This window comes from Phasianus colchicus, chromosome 8, assembly GCF_987193195.1.
Source record: "Phasianus colchicus chromosome 8, bPhaCol1.hap1.1, whole genome shotgun sequence".
NCBI classification, from domain to species: domain Eukaryota; kingdom Metazoa; phylum Chordata; class Aves; order Galliformes; family Phasianidae; genus Phasianus; species Phasianus colchicus.
The window spans coordinates 5,789,449-5,805,863 of NC_143443.1; the positions used below are offsets into that span (position 1 = coordinate 5,789,449).

The 16,415-nt window shown below is 43.0% G+C and overlaps 1 protein-coding gene across 1 annotated transcript; it reads left to right on the forward strand.

The window, feature by feature from the left end:
* Positions 1–256: 256 nt before the first annotated feature.
* RGR (retinal G protein coupled receptor) lies at positions 257–15,156 on the forward strand. Its single transcript, XM_031602449.2, has 7 exons — positions 257–335; positions 3,171–3,327; positions 4,737–4,858; positions 11,814–11,967; positions 12,483–12,600; positions 13,931–14,044; positions 15,013–15,156. Exons 1-7 carry the CDS (start codon positions 257–259, stop codon positions 15,154–15,156), a joined length of 888 nt encoding a protein of 295 aa, XP_031458309.2.
* Positions 15,157–16,415: the final 1,259 nt, after the last annotated feature.

The following is a 16,415-nucleotide window of genomic DNA, read 5'->3' on the forward strand; positions in this document are numbered from 1 at the left end:
TGCTGGCGTCTGAAATACGATTTGCAGGGGAAGGAGGGGTGCGGGTTGATGCCAGTCCCATCATTAATGACATTCTTGCAGGGATTGTAGTGGTGGGAGTAAAAAACCCCAAAGCTTTTATATAATAATGAGCATGTGTCTGCACGTGGGCTACTCCTTTAAGAAGCCTTGGGATGAAAGGGGACACGGGGAAAAGGCAGCCCCATAGCGATAGCACAGGGCAGAGGTTAAATCTGTTGGCATTTTTATCACAAGAATGGTCACTTCACATCCTCTCCCTGAAGGCTTCACTGAAATAGAGGTGTTTGCCATCGGCACAGCCCTGCTGGTAGAAGGTAAGCTCAGTTTGGGACCTCAGCAACAAAAAAATGAAGATTTTTGTCTCCATTATTTCTGGTGTGGTGGATGGGACCTGAAGCAAATAGCAGCACTTGCGGTGCACTGACCCAGACCTGTGCTGGTTACTCTGTTTGCATTATCAGTGCTTCCATTGGGCTGCCAGCTGTTTGCAGTGAAGATCTGCTCTGTATGCACAGCTTTACTATGGGAGGGAAGTACTTGCCAGTTAGATTTCTTATCAAGAATTTGGGATGCTAGAATATGTTGTTGATTTTTAAAGGCAATTTCATCTTCCTCAGGGGAAGGATGTTGAAAAGACTGATGATCCCTCAATAAAATCAGGCTGCTTGTTTTGTTGGCTGTGATAGCTGTTTTATAATCAAAAATGATAGATCCAAAATAGCCTGTAAACTGCTGCATATATCCAAATTGCACTAATACCGTGGAAATTAATGGCTGCAGGGTAAAAGTAACAAACAGAAATGCACGAGCATGAGGTTCAAAAACTTTCATGGCATTAAGAAGTAAAATCTGAGGTAGGAGGGACTGTACTCATTTAATGAAGCCAGTATGGGCTTTTCTTAAGATGTTCCACCTAGATGAGAGACGGACAGAATTGTCAGTTTGCATGTACCTGGCAGCTAGAGAAGGACAAGCTTGCAGCTGGGAACACAATGTCAGTCACTGGCTTCTGTTCATAGCTGAATCCAGTCAGGGCCTGGGCCCCACTCCTGCATTTTGCTGCCCAACCAGGGATGCAGGAATCCTGGGGTCAAGCAACAGAGGAGAAGACATACGCATGATCAGAATGGGACAAATGCTCATCAGCTCACTCCATGCCTGTGCAGCATGGCAGAGGGAAGGATGCTCACCTTCTATTTGCAGGCAAGCTCAGCCAGAATGCAGCATCACATCTGCCCACAAAGGAAAGCTGGAAGAGCTGTGTCAGAAATTCTTCCTTGGACGAAGAGATAAGAAAAAGCTTCTGCTCTGACCCAGGAGTCAGTTGCTGCTTAAACACAGAATTAACAGCCATACTCGGCCAACAGCAATCAGGGCCTGATAGTTCCATGCATAAATTTGCCCTTCATTCTTGAGGAATGAGAAGCAACAGGAGAACAAGGATGCTGGTGTGTGCTGGCACAGGCTGACAGACAGGATCCTGTTAGGGTCTGGTCCCGCAGCCCTGCCAGCCCACACCTGGCACCCACAGGACAGGGACCTGCAGCTGCTCAAGCCCAAGCACAGTACTCACTGGCAACCTCCACTTACAGCTAGGAACAGTCCAGCACATTTACATTTCAATAAAGACAAATGGCCACAGAACTGCTCAATATTTCCTACAGGGTTTTAGGGTGAACATGCCCAGTGGGTTCACAGTAACACTTTATCTTCGCCACCTGACTGGGCAGACTGAATAATTAAACATTAATTTACTTTTCCAGAGACTTTGAGAGAAAGCTTGTATGTGCCATTTGCAAAACGTGCAAGTAGTGCTGAGAAACAGGAAAACTTTGCATTCGCTTTTACTAATTGGACAGATCATCTGCTTTAAAAATAAAAACTCAAAGATATGTGATGCTGGCCTTTAAGAAAGCAGCGTGGGGTGAAGCCTAAAACATTCACAAAAAGAGGGGAAAAGACAAAGCTGATATAGCAATAACTCCACAGCACTACTGTAAATGTGATCCCAATAAACCTCCCATAAAAGCTTGAGCACACTTGGGAGGGTTGGCAGCAGCGTTACCCTGCAGGTGGGAGGCAAGCTGGCAGGAAAGAAATAAGAACAGCAGACCTCACATGGCTCCAAATATTTCTCCTGGAAATATTGTGTTATCTGTTGTGTAATGAAAGACGCTCATCAGCTGTTACTATGGTTATGCCATCAGCCATTAATGTAATTAAAGCAGGAGCAGGATTTCTGACTACACGAAATTATCCATCTTATGTAACTGCAGAATTAAGACAATGAGCACAAGTAATAACGCTACTTTAGAGAATTAAGGGATATGGATTTTTTCTGCGCTACATCATTTCTCCTTCCAAGAAGAACACAAAGAAAAAAGACATATCGCCTCTCGTCTAACTGAGCCTTAGAGATGAGATGTTGAGTCAGAGACTCATCAGAGCTAAAATAATTCAGGCCATCTTGAAAAGGACATCAAAGGACAAAGTTTGAGTTTAAAGTGGTCAAGGATGGGGGTTCAGGGCAGCACAGCCAAGTGAGTAGCTGGGGTTTCTTAAGTGCTCCTCTCTGACAACAAACATTAACTTATTTTTTTAAATCTATCAGTGGCTGCTTTTTATAATTAGATTATTCCTTTCCATGTATAGTCTATTGACGAAGGGCAGTAATAAGATTGAGCTGGTACGATTCAAGCACCCTCTAGGTTAACCCTAGGCAGAATCCCAAAGGCTGACGAGGGACTTCTGTGCTGAAAAGCTTGTAACAATCTACATTAAACATGACCCATTTTCCTGCCACAGCCAGGCCTGGAGATGCGTGTGCCAGCAGTGTGTGCTGGCTAAGGGTCCCCGTGCAGCTGCCTCCTCTGCAGCTCCCTCGCTCTGACCCACGTGTTCCTGGATGGAGCCTGGCAATCAGGTTTCTCCATTAAAACAAAGCATAGAATTGCAAATAAAATTGAAGCGTTTCTTCTCTGCATGAGTGGACACATCTCCAATGAGGGTTGAAGCAGTAGCTTCAGCTGTCACCTGTGACTGAATGCCCATAACTTGCAAGCAAACTGTAAGCCCTTTGGATATATTTCCCATCCTTATAGATATTTTCCATTGCCACTTGAGTCACATCAAACTGTTCTGGTTTTCAGCCCTGCTTGGTTTCTGTCTGAATGGCTTGACGATTATTTCATTCCGAAAAATCAAAGAACTCCGAACACCCAGCAACCTGCTGGTTCTCAGCATCGCGCTGGCTGACTGCGGGATATGCATCAATGCATTCATTGCTGCCTTTTCCAGCTTCCTCAGGTATGTGCTCCCTACTTCTACTAGGCAAGTAAAAAAGCAGACTCTACCACCGGCTCATTGAAGAAACCATTTAACCAGAGAACTTGACTGGTAGTTATAACAGAAACTAACTGAACAATGAAATAGTCATACGTTAGATGGACCTCAAATGGACCTCAAATTTATCTGCAAGTCTTTCCGTTGTTTATAAGGAGCTTTTTGTTTAAATTTCTTATTCTAGAAATTTGTGGAAAATGAAAATACAGAACAGTTTGCAGGAAGTTCAAATCAGTTATGAAATTTGATTTTCCACATTCTCATGTCAATCATTCAGTCAAACAGAAGTTATATCGAGCATTTTTGTCAGTAATTGCATCCAACTAATCATAAGCGCACCATACTAATAAAAAAATAGACCCTAGAAAGCAGCTGATTAATAATTCCACTTAACAAGTGTATTTTTAAACTGTGGAAATAGTAGAGAACACAAAAGCATTTCAAGCTGGAGTGTGACAATCTGATTTCCTTCTAGTGGAAATAAAAATATTTTTTCAAATTAACAAATCAACAATGAGCTCTAGCAAGGAGCTGCTTTGCCTTGTGTATTGATTATTCTTGTCTGGGACAATTAAGTTGCACCGAAGTCAATAGAGATGCCTTTTCTGAACAGAAACTGAAAAGCTAAGGTTAATATACCTAAATGTGCTTGGTTTTAATCCTTGCAGAAGTTTCCTAGTCTCTGAAGAGCTTGGCTGTCTCTTTCCAAAAGGACTTGCAGGGGCCTTCTACTGAATTACACTGACGTTGTACAAATTATGTGAGAAAAGAGATTGCTGAAGATTTCCACCTCACAGGCATCTCTATAAGCTTAAGAGTCAGGTTAGATGAAGGCGGAGAGAAAAAAAAGCCATGAGTGACCAGGACATGGAAGGTACATGCCAGAAGGTGACATTTACATGAGACCATTTCATGTTTCTTCTTATTCTGTCTGCAAAAAATATTTGGAAGCCTCAGCCTTCCTATCTAGTGTTTATAGTTATTGTGAGCTTTTGCTCTGTGCTGAACAGAGAGTTGACCTTCACAAGTTGACCAGTTGTCTACACCCGCTGAGTGCAAAATGTTGCACTTATGGATAACTGGATGAGATGTAAATTTCAAAATAAAACAAATACCTTTCCAACACATAAATGCAGGGTTATATTTTCTTCTCTATAATTATGGTGAAAATAACTGCTGTAGTAAACACCAGACACCACAGAAGGATAAATACAGGTAAACACCTACAAGAGACCACAGTCAACACCTCCACGATGTTTCTCAGACTTGAAAACATGCACAAGCTATTACCTTCTCCTTCCATTAACGCAACTTCTAAACGTGTCTTCGCTTGTTTCTATCATTTTCTTAACAGCCTGCTTGTTTGTTGACAGGTACTGGCCATATGGCTCCGAGGGCTGTCAGATTCATGGATTCCAGGGCTTCTTGACAGCACTAGCCAGCATTAGCTCCAGTGCAGCAGTTGCCTGGGACCGGTATCATCACTACTGTACAAGTAAGGCTATAATTTACCTACCAGTTTTACCTGTATCATGTTAAAAACGAGCTTGTTTAGATTTCAGAGAAGACAAGCAAGCACATACTTATTCTTCTGTGTATCTTTCATGTGTAAAGGAATTCTGTCTCCAAGGGACACCTTTCCAACCACTAGCCAACCACTTTTAGGAATGATTTGCTCTTCCAGATCACATCTAAATACCAACTCTCTTGTCATGCTTTTGCTTCCTCCGTAACAAACCATCAGGGTCCCAAACAAAATCCAACACCTCAGAGAGAAATCTATGCACCTTGGGCTTCCATCCAACACCCTGTTTTGTACCAAACAGAGCTTCATGCCCGTGCAGAGTTTACTAATTACAGAAAGTCGATGGAGCTACAGAGCTGGCTCTGAACAAACAGTAGCTGGCACAGAGCCGACAGCAGAGCCCTTCTGCAAAGGCACGTTGGGGGAAACAGCACAGCAACCCAACTGCACAGTTCACAGGAACTATGAGGCACGAGCCTCTTCTGGGTTTCTGCTGCATTCCAGACCCCCCTTACAAAGGCTGAAATGCACTGCATTTGTCCCCAAGCAAAGACTAAGTTATCTGCTAATTTTGCTAAAAGCAAAGCACTCAGGAGGAATGTTATTTTCCTTCTCTTGGTGAAGGATGGTTTTTGTTTTTCTTAACAATGTAGTTGTTAACTATCTCTGACACTCTGGAGCTGGTGTTTAAGGAAATCTAATATTAGACAGGGAGGCTGACACAGGAAAATAAATTTGCCTTTTTTGCGCACTTATGAAAGCATCACTTCGAGTTAGATGAAAAATGGGGCTTTACAGGAATGTCAAATGTATGGATTTATAGAGATAGGCACAGCCTTTTGTCACGGAGCTATCTCCCAAACATTGGTGGTATTAGATTTGTGAGAGAAAAATTCTGCTGAATAATGGTGCAGAGATGGTTTGGTGTCCACAGAGACCATTGAATTTGTGCTGGCACACCAGCTGTGCTCCAGCCATGACTGCAGTTAGGGAGAACTGGGAAATGAGCATATGTTCTTAGCATGGAAGTCAGGAAACGCAAGTAGGTGCATTATCATCTGCTGCTGCAAAGCAAACCAGAGCAATCTTGTGAGTACTGGCACCAACAAATCTTGCTTTCCTATGCATATGGCACTCAGGGACGATGTTCATCTTTGTCTAATAAGATAAACTTGTGGTGGCTGCTCCAGGAGCCTCACCTCCCCCAGACACCAACCGTCACAGTAAATGCATCAGCTCGGTACATGCTGGTCTACACTCTCTCATTTTGTTCTAAGCAGTCAGTATTTCAGAAGTTAATAAGAAAAGGCAGAGACAAAGCAGAGGGTGTGCAATGTTTTCATCTGGAAAAGGGAAAGAAACATGACATTGAACACAAACTTATTCTGAAAGCAAATCCTAACACTCTGTAATGCTAGGAACAGCCCAGCCACTGCTATTTGGCCACTCCAACAGTGGTGTGGGAGGTCTGCCAGCTGGGAGAAATGACAGAGAGCCTCCATGCAGGCCTGCAGGTTCCATCTCTCCTGCTGCAGCTGGGTGCCTCCCAGACAAATGTGGAGCCTGGAGTACCCCCATGTGAGCACACCATTCCCAAAAACACTGTGTCCTCCTGTCAGCGCTAATAGACAATGGCAGCCCTTCTTTCCCTGTGCTAAAGCACAGGATGTCCAGATCACTTCATATAAAGCGTCCTAAATCAAAGTTTAAAAGCTGGCCAGGGAAGAGGCTGCTGAGCTGTGGCACTTCAATGCCACCTTTAGCATCCACACAGCCATTCAGGCACGGCCTCTATATGATTAGAGCAGAGAATGTTAAAACAAACCCAGAGCACACAGTGAACGTGGCTTACTGGGTGATATGATTGAGGGCACAAAGGTTGCCAAATTTTTGTTCTGCAACTTTTGTCAAGAATTCGGCTCAGGCAAAGAGATTTTTTCACATCCAGACAAAGGCCCCAGATAATGCAGGCTGCAAGCTGCATCCATACCAACACCCACTGGACAATAAAATGCATTTGGAGCGAGAAGAGTGGCATCTGTACATCATAAGAGAGCAAGCCTGAAAAACAAGCGCATCTTTGGGAAAATATTTTACTCTCTGCAACATTGACTTTAATGCTTTAGTGTCGTGCATTCCTCCAGGCAAGAGCACTGTACATTAAGGGCACAGACAGATATACCCTAAGGGCACAAACTTCTTCACTTTGCTCAAATAGTTATGTACTGATGACCAAACAGCTGCTGTTACTGAGCATTTTGAACCAAAAAAAGCAAAACAAGAACAGGTGTTCTTAAAAGCTCATTCTCTTTGGCTGTTCCAGTAAAACCAGACAGTTCCCAGTTTCATCTGTCACACACTGAGCATGAGAATGATTAAGTCATATTTCATAGATCTGACATACTAAGCCTACAGGCTATGCTGCGTTCTCAATCCATATATTAAACCCCTGTTGACACTCACACAGGTTGCATGCCTGTACAGAAGGTACAAAGCACCTTTGGCTAAAAAACAATGCTATCAACCTTTTATCTTCATCTTGGGAACTAATACTCTTCCCAGACTTGCTTACACCATCCTTCGTGTTTTTATGTCCTATGAGTTTCCAAGAACACTTCTATTACAGCATTCCTCAAGCAGAAACTCCATTATCAAGAATCAATTTTTTTGAGGAAGAACGTACTGATGAGAACATGAGAGCTTACGATGATGAGGAGGAAAAATAAACAGGCTTTCCATCCATTCTGGATGCTAACAACATGAATCAAAACATCCTGATGATTTCCCACCAGTGTTTAAGAACTAGGGGGAAAAGGAAAGTCCGAAGTGATTTGTCAGTGCTTTTCTCAATATTACAACAGAAAAGAACAGAATCAGTGGGGATTTCACAGCAGCATTCAATTACAACAAGTAGGACTGCAGAGAGTTTGTATCTAATCCTTAACATACAGATTGTATCTGGGTTGTGATATCAGTTTGGGAAGATTAGCAAACTACCATTTGCTCCAATTGCAGCTGTCAGCTCAGCCAGATTAGGGGCAAGTCCTCACCTCCTGTCACACTTGCGGCAGCACCCTGTCACACGTTCTCCATCAAGTCATGCTCCTCCATCCGTTTGCAAGATGAAACAGCCTTTATACAGCTCCTGCATTTTCACTGAAGCAGGATATAATTACCAAGACAGCTTTATGGTCATGGAGGACCACAGGAAAAAAAAAAAGGGGGAGGAATAAAAGTGTCCCATTTCTTAGGTTATTTTAAAGAGCGTTTTTTTCTAATGCCTTTTTTTTTTTTTTCTGTGCACAACAGAAGCCATTACATAGTGCAGTTTTCTTATCCCTACAAAAATATGTCTCTGCTACTTTTTCCCACTGCACCAGTGCCTATTTTACTTCGGACTGATTTACACCATTCTCAACAAGACAGTTCCAGATATTTTTTTGTCTTTGACAGACTTTGCCAATTTCAATTGATACGTGCCATGCTTATGCCTGGGATGAGCTGCATTGTTCTGGAATATTTCAGCTATTGTAACGCTTAGTCCCTTCCACTTTAGAAAATCCTTTTGACCTTTTGTTTGAGAAATTCCTTTTGAATATCAGCCTGAAATCTAGATGAAAGGTAGCCACTGTGTCAGAGATATATTTTTTGCTCTTTCTGTGAAAATCAGCTTAATATTTGGCCAATTTATAAATCTTCCAGAGACCTAAATTCATAAATGTCTCCACAGATTACAGTTTACAACTGTACCACTAAAAACTAGCTAGCATTATTAAAAGTGTTAAGATTCCATGCTCTATCTAGCACTTTCTAAAATAAAAGCTTTAGACATTATAATTTTAGTACTCTTTTGACAATTTCGTTTTGTTTGTGATAATGAACTCATTCTATTCCAAAGTAATCTTACAGAAGACCTATAAATTCCCCATGTTCACGTCTCACTGTCTGAAAAGGAGAAGTTTCCCTCTTGCTCTTTGAGGAGCCAGAGCACAAGAGTGATTAGACTTAATGAGACCAGACTGCCAGCACCGGGCTCTAATTAAGAAGTATTTCTTGGAGCGTATGCTGAACTCCATATATACACATTTAACTGAATTAGGACCTACATGGCTATTATGCTAAGTTGTACCAGTCCACAGAAGGCATTTAAGGTGAAGCAACGGCCTGCTCAGTATGACAGCAACTGAACTGCTCTCAGCTTTTTGTGCACTTAGGCCTCTGAGAGGACATTATGGCCATGTGCAATGAGGGCTGTTCTTTCACCAATCTTGCTTTTTTTCCTGATTTTCCAGCAAAGCATACTACAGAAAACTAAAACAATTTGTTTAATATCCCTGGGGGCCACAGGAAAGACATGCACCTGAGGCACCAGGACCGGCAGCAGAGGTAGCAGCAGCTGGTGGGTGAGAGCTTCCCCTGCTGTTCTGTGCACAGTGACAGCACATGCAACTTGCAGCACCCTACACACATGTGCATGCACATGGATCACTCACTCCCATCAGTGTAGATACCCACGAGCTGCCTTCAGTATTTTACCAACACTGCTCAAGTGGCAAATTTCATCCATGCAAAGATCTTTTTCCTATATGCAGAGATCCGTGATCCATCCATCTTCATATCGTAGTAGTCTGCAAAATGAAAGGATGGGGAGCAAAGAGAGCAGTTTCTGCTACAAGATATCATGAAAAACAGTTGCTATCAACTACTTTATAGGAGAAATGAACAAACAAAAAAGAACAAGCAATGTTTAGTTTGTGCGATGTTGCTTGTTTGGTTCCTCTTCCAGATTATCAGGAGGACTTACCATTTACAAAACTATATTCCCAAAACAATAATGCTACTTTTGTCATGAGTGTGGTGTAAAAGAAATACAATTTAGATCTAGATCTCACTGCAGCTGCTCTTGGTAATGCCTTTTTAAAAGATGCTAGAATGTATAAAAGACAAAGCAAACCTGACAGCTTGTGTAATAAGCTGCGTCCTGATTGAATTTCAAGTTACAATTGCTTAAAGCCAAGCTACAAAAAGGATGATGTTATAGAACACGCATGGAAATGGAAGCTCTGGATCAGTAACAACACTAACATGCTTTCTTGAACATATACTTGCGAAGGATGCAGTTCTGAAGGGATATGATGCATGCTACATTGCTGCTTTGGATTGGAAGGTTAAGAGTGATTACAATGATTTCTAACAAGCTTGACTCAAATTTCTAGTCCTTAAATCACAAGGTATTCCTTTTTTTTTCGCCACTGATGGGGGATATGATTTCCCCATATAAATGTCAGTATAACTATGAATGATTTGAGCCTTTGTAGCTAACGTACATCGTCTTTGTGGGAATCATACAAAAGGCAGTTATAATTATAAAAAACAACGTCTAAAATGACTAAAAACGTCAATTTTTTGCTACCTACCATATTAAAACAAAGTATTTAATAAAAATGATTTATTTTTCTCTTAGTATTTAAATTGCAACGTGTACCCCTTTGTTTCACAGAACTCATTTTTGAACATTTGCAGCAAACAGTTTCTTCAAGCCATTCAAACTCTTACCTCAAGAACCACCGAAAGACGAGAATCATAGAATCACCATTCCTATGAATTGGGAATTTCACTAACACACCTTACTATTACCCTTCCTTAAACCAAAGGAGGGCAGCACAATCCAAAATAGCTACTGTGGAGTTTGTGGTCCTTCCTGAGGCATCAATCCTTATGGGATTCGGCAGCCTTCATTACAGGCAACCCTGGCAGGCCCTTCACCCACAGGTCAGCCCTGTACACTTGGTAGCAGGGCTCACCTCCTGCTCACATCCCACCTCCAGTCCCTCACCTTCTCAAGCAAGGTCAGAATTGCCCTGAATCCTGCTGGCATGATGCCACTGTCAAGGGCAAAGGAGAAGACTGCTTCCCAGCCTGAGTGAAAATTGCATCGTTACTTCCCTCTAATGGGAGATTTGATTAGAAAGGAGTAGTGGGCAAAGTAGTACAGCTGGCGTCATGGGCAATTCAGCCCAGGCATGTTTGTGGACGTCAGCCCTGGTAACCAAATTATCCAGGCCTCTTTACATGCAGGCAGCATGACTAACACAATGTTCTGCGCAGCAGGGAAGCCTGCCTGCCTTCTCCGTGAAGAAATACTTCCTGCACCTTAAAAAGCTCCCACTCTTTTATTTCATTCATTGACTTATTCCAGTGGTGCCTTATGGAACTAGATGAGACAGGCACAAGTGAGTGTTTCTATTATAAAATTAGAAAGAAAAAAAAATAATGACCTTGAGGTTCTCATTTCCTGTTGTAGGCAAAGCAACAATCTTAAGGGCAATGTAATTTGACCAGTAGTATTTTAGAACAGGATCTGATGTCAAGTTAAGTGCATATATTCATATATATGCCAATAACAACCATTTTTAGAACAAGGTACGTCGAATAGCCACGTGCCCAGCCCTCAGGTCCAGGCAGGAAGGAAGCAGCAGAGGTCAGGTTCACAGTCACAGCCCTGAGCTGACCCACACCCTGCAGCTGAGCTCTAGTTCTTAAAGCACTATTTATTGTGTTGCCTCGTGCCTTCCGCTCCTTGCCTCTCCTAAGTCTTCAAACACATTCCCAAAACACAAGAACATAGCGTGTTAACAGCAGCTGTATCTCAAGCATGGTACAAAGCTGAGCAGCAATATAGCATTTGGGTAAGGCACGTGGAAAAAGTACTGTTTGCTATTCCCAAAGTCAAAAACTTCCCTCAGCTTTTACACAAGATAGATATCTCTGGTCTTCGGTCAGCTTCAAGTTACAGAACACAGAACTGCTTCTTTCTGCCTCAAGCCTAGAGGCCAGGACTCTTTGCTCTGGCCACACACAGCCCAAGAGCTTTGCCCGGAGGTTTTGTGCCAGGCATGCAGATCATCATCATCTCTTCCTGCAGGGAGCAAGCTGCAGTGGAGCACGGCCATCTCCATGATGGTGTTTGCGTGGCTGTTTGCTGCCTTCTGGGCCACGATGCCCTTGCTGGGCTGGGGGGAGTACGACTACGAGCCCCTGCGAACCTGCTGCACCCTGGACTACAGCAAAGGGGACAGGTGAGGATGAGCCCAACTCTCATGGGAGTGGCCTTAGCAGTGCAGCAGAGCCCAGCTGTCACCTACCCACTGTGGTGCTGGGACAAGGCATGCACAGCCCAAGGCTGCCTCCAGTACAAAGGGATGGCCAAAGCCAGCTTCCTCCACCTTGTGCTTGGAAAAACCGGCGCTGGGATTTCAGCTGCTCCCTTGCTCATTAGTCACAAGCTGCATTTTTTTGGGGGGGTTAGAACTTGAAACACTTTATGGTATTTCTTTATGCAGTCTAGCCCTGATGTCCTAATAAGGATGCCTGGGGTTAGCAACCAAGCGCCTGTTGTAACCTTCTGCAAAACTGTCCATCCCACATGCGACAGAACAGCACAACTGCGGAAAATTCTGAGCCTAAAACCAAGCTAACAAAAGTGGTTTGGGCAATTTTAAAAATACAGATTAATTAGTAAATGCAGAAAGTTTACAGAGATGCACAAAAGAGAAATTAACCACCTCTTTTTTTCCCTCCTCACTGTCTTCAGAAACTATATCACATTCCTTTTTGCCCTGTCCATTTTCAATTTCATGATCCCGGGCTTCATCATGATGACAGCCTATCAGTCCATACACCAGAAGTTCAAGAAAAGCGGGCACTATAAGGTAAGGAAGCTTCCTCTGCCCCTGCAACTGCCTTGCCAAAATAGGGCTGCATCCAGCAGGGTGAAAGTCTTCAGAAATACAGTTTCTTCCACAGAGGCTTTGGCCCAGCTCCTTCTGGGCTATCTTATCACCTCATGTTGCTCTGAGGAGGAGGGTAGCATGGAAATCCCATCCTCAGAGGTCTCAATTTTTGACTGGACACAGCCACATCTCCCCCGATCCAATGGGAAAAACATTGCCCTCAGAGAAAGCAGTTGGAGTAGTGACTCCAAGGATTCCCCTCCACCACCAGTCCAGTTCTAGTCACAAAATTAACACACAGCATCTGCTAATAGCACGTCAATAACCACCCAGAGAAAATCTGCTCAGGAAGGATCATTGTTTCTAGTTTTGCTACAGGTTTATATCTGACAGCCTTGGAAGTCATCCAGAATCACACCACCACAAGGGAACAGAGATGTGTGGTGCAAGGGAGAGAAGAACCTTCCTAAGCACACCACATTTACACTCAGCTGAGGAAATTCAGAAATCTCCATGAGCTGGCAACAATAGGACTGCTCAGGAGTGGCAGGTTTATGGCAATGTAACGTGGTGATTCTGCCAGTTGCTCCTTTACAAGTTGATCCTTTAGTTTGGGGTGTTGTGCGTTGCTGGTGTGTACATTCTAATCCCTGCACTTTGTAAGGACTGCCACTTCTCAATGGCGATGTGCAGAGACAGACAGAAAGTCTGGTCTGTAGCAATCTGGAATACGTACGTATGTATGCCTTCTACATATTTCTCAAACAAATGTTGGTTTTCATTATTGTAAGTCTTTTCTTTCCAATGAGTTTTTGCAATAGTGTGTAATTCCATAGCAGTGAAGTTGAAGCAAAGTAATTACAATGCAGAAAATGTAAGGGTGAAAATATCACCTCCCTATTCATCAATATTTGTGATACTTTTACAGTTTGCCTGCAAGGCCCTCGAGAAGTCTGCCAAAAATCACTTCATCTGTTTTCAGAAGCATGCATTGCTCTTTCTCTCTGCAGCCATTACTGACTGCATGTAGCAGATGTCACAGGCCAAGCACAAGGTGCTTCATTTCCTCTGCCCAGGAAGGACTGTCCCCCCCAGCCCCACAGCAGGTGCAGGGCTTCAGACTCACTGTGCAGGCAGCCCTCAGCACAAAGGGGGCTGTGTTCACATGCCTTCAACACTGCTGGCTACGGCACTCTGCTGGGCAATGCTCTTCTGCTAGTGAGCGTAGCCTCCAGGATCTTTCCTATCTGCCTGTTGCAGCGTGAGGTTGTGAGACAAGAACAAAGACTGTGTTGCTCTTGTTTTTCAGTTTAACACTGGCTTACCGTTGAAGACGCTGGTCATTTGCTGGGGTCCCTACTGCCTTCTATGTTTCTACGCAGCAGTTGAAAACGTGATGTTCATTTCACCAAAATACCGAATGGTATGTCTGTGGCACCTGGAGGAACTCTCACACATTTCTCTCACGCTCTCCCCTCCATTCCCATGGAAAAATACCAACCTGAACACTAACAGTACTATTTGATATAACATCTGCTACGAGTAGATCGCTTACACGAAGCCACCTACTCATCTACCATTTTTAAGGCAAAATAGTTTAGCACAGCAATACAGCAGACATTATAATTAGTGCTTAAACCAAGCTACATTTGAGGAATTATGCTTTTTGTTGTGGTTTTTTCTTCGGTAGTCAGTACAGAACCGCAGCCTGCACTGCTTCACGGTAGTGGGCATGGAGGTGATGGGTTGATGGTTGGACCAGATGATCTTAGTGGTCTTTTCCAACCCAAATGATTCTATGATTTGGAGAAGCATTGTGTGTCCCATCCACAGTGAAATACCACCTCAAAGTTTTCAGTTTTGAAGAGACTGCTCATCCCATTTGTTTTTCCTAATCCTTCTCTCCTAAAGGAGGCTGCAACTCTTGCAGTCATGACGTTTCCTTTTTCCTATGAGCCTCATCTCTGAGGTGCCTCCAGGACTCACTAATATTACAATCCACCTCTCAGCTTCCATTCATTCATCAGCCTGCTTTCAGATCACTAAAAGCATCACTGTATTTAGGTATTTAGCATCCCACAAAGCATGTTAGCAATACTAGCCCACTTACTTGTACAATGGTGTCCATGGCATATCCTCCACTCTCACACTCACACTCTGCTGAAAAATCCTAGTTTTAGTTGATAATGATCTAACTTTCCCTTCCTGGAGATTGTCCATTCCTAAGTAAGAGGCCCCAACTGAACAAATTGCTTTCATCTTTCTCATCATTCCAGAGTAGCAAGCTGTTGCCGTCAGGGAAAGCTATTTGTTTGACAGAGGAAAACTGAGCCCAGCCTAAAATCTATCCATCGGGTCATTGGCACATTTTCCTATCGTGTCTCCCTACAGATTCCTGCCGTTATTGCCAAGACAGTGCCAACCGTGGACAGCTTTGTGTATGCCTTGGGCAATGAGAACTACAGAGGAGGAATATGGCAGTTCCTCACAGGACAGAAGATTGAGAAAGCAGAGGTTGATAACAAAACTAAGTAACCCATTACAGCATCAAGCCACATTAATGCAGGTACACCAGTGAAAGCAACGCAGTAGAGGAAGACGTGTACATTGTGGTACGTACATCCAAAGGTGATTCCACGTTGAAAAGGCTGTGCACTGACTACAAGCAATGAAAGAAAGCCCCATGGATTACTGTTGAAACCATCATGAGCTGCTTGTCAAACAAGCTGCCATAAACCTGTCTTGATTGTCATCAGTCTCATTTTATATGTCACTGCAAATAAACTGTATGCCAGAAAGCATTTTTTTTCTCCTGATAGACTAACATAAAAGCTCAGCAAATTAACTGAAGTAGGGTATTCATTTACCCAGTGAGGCCTCCCCAAACCGAACTGCAGTTTGTCCATATGGTGATGCCTGAATTACTAGAAGATTAGAGAACCCAGAATTATGCCACATGTCTGTATTAATAGCTTATCCATCTGAACAATGCATTTTCTATGCACCCAAAATGAGAGTTTCCAAACTTCCACAATGAATCTGCCATCCTAATTCCATCAAAATATGTTAGTGGACATTTTATTCCAGTAAGGAATATTAGCTTGGCTCCCATTCAGATGAATTAGTGTGACATTTGGCTGTGTCACCCATTGAACTGCATCAGATTTTGCAGTTGATGCTTACCAGGACAATCAACAGTCCCATAGTCCATCATTAAAACATTCATATTTTATCAAACACTGAGCAAAAAACTAAGGGGAGGTATGGATCAGATTGACAGAGCAGTACATAATGTTATGACAAGATTATTCAGAACAGTCACATATTCAGTTGACAGCTAAGACCTGTATCTCAGGTACACAAGCAGATGACAAAATACGGTCACAAAGATTAAGATTAAATATGCATCTATACTGACAGATTCTGAATACGTAATTATCTCTTTCTCAGGAGAGAGACCTATACCGGTCTTGAAATCATCTTGTCAGCAGGGTCATACTGATAAATCCCAGCAGAATGATAAAAACCACTAGAAATGAATAGGAAACAAAAGACACAACCTCACACCACTTGAAAGCCACTGTGCTCAGACTTGTTGGAAAAGATGCATAGTTTGGGTCATTCCAACTCACAGAGGAAACAGAAAAGCTAGAAAAGGGCCACAGGGGTGACCAAATGTAAGGAGGATCCTCCATACAATGGATGAGATAGGGGAGAGGGCTGGCTTAGAGGATGTAGCTGGTGAGGAGCATACTCCTAGAAAAGAGCAAAGGAAATCAAGTTACTCGTTCCTC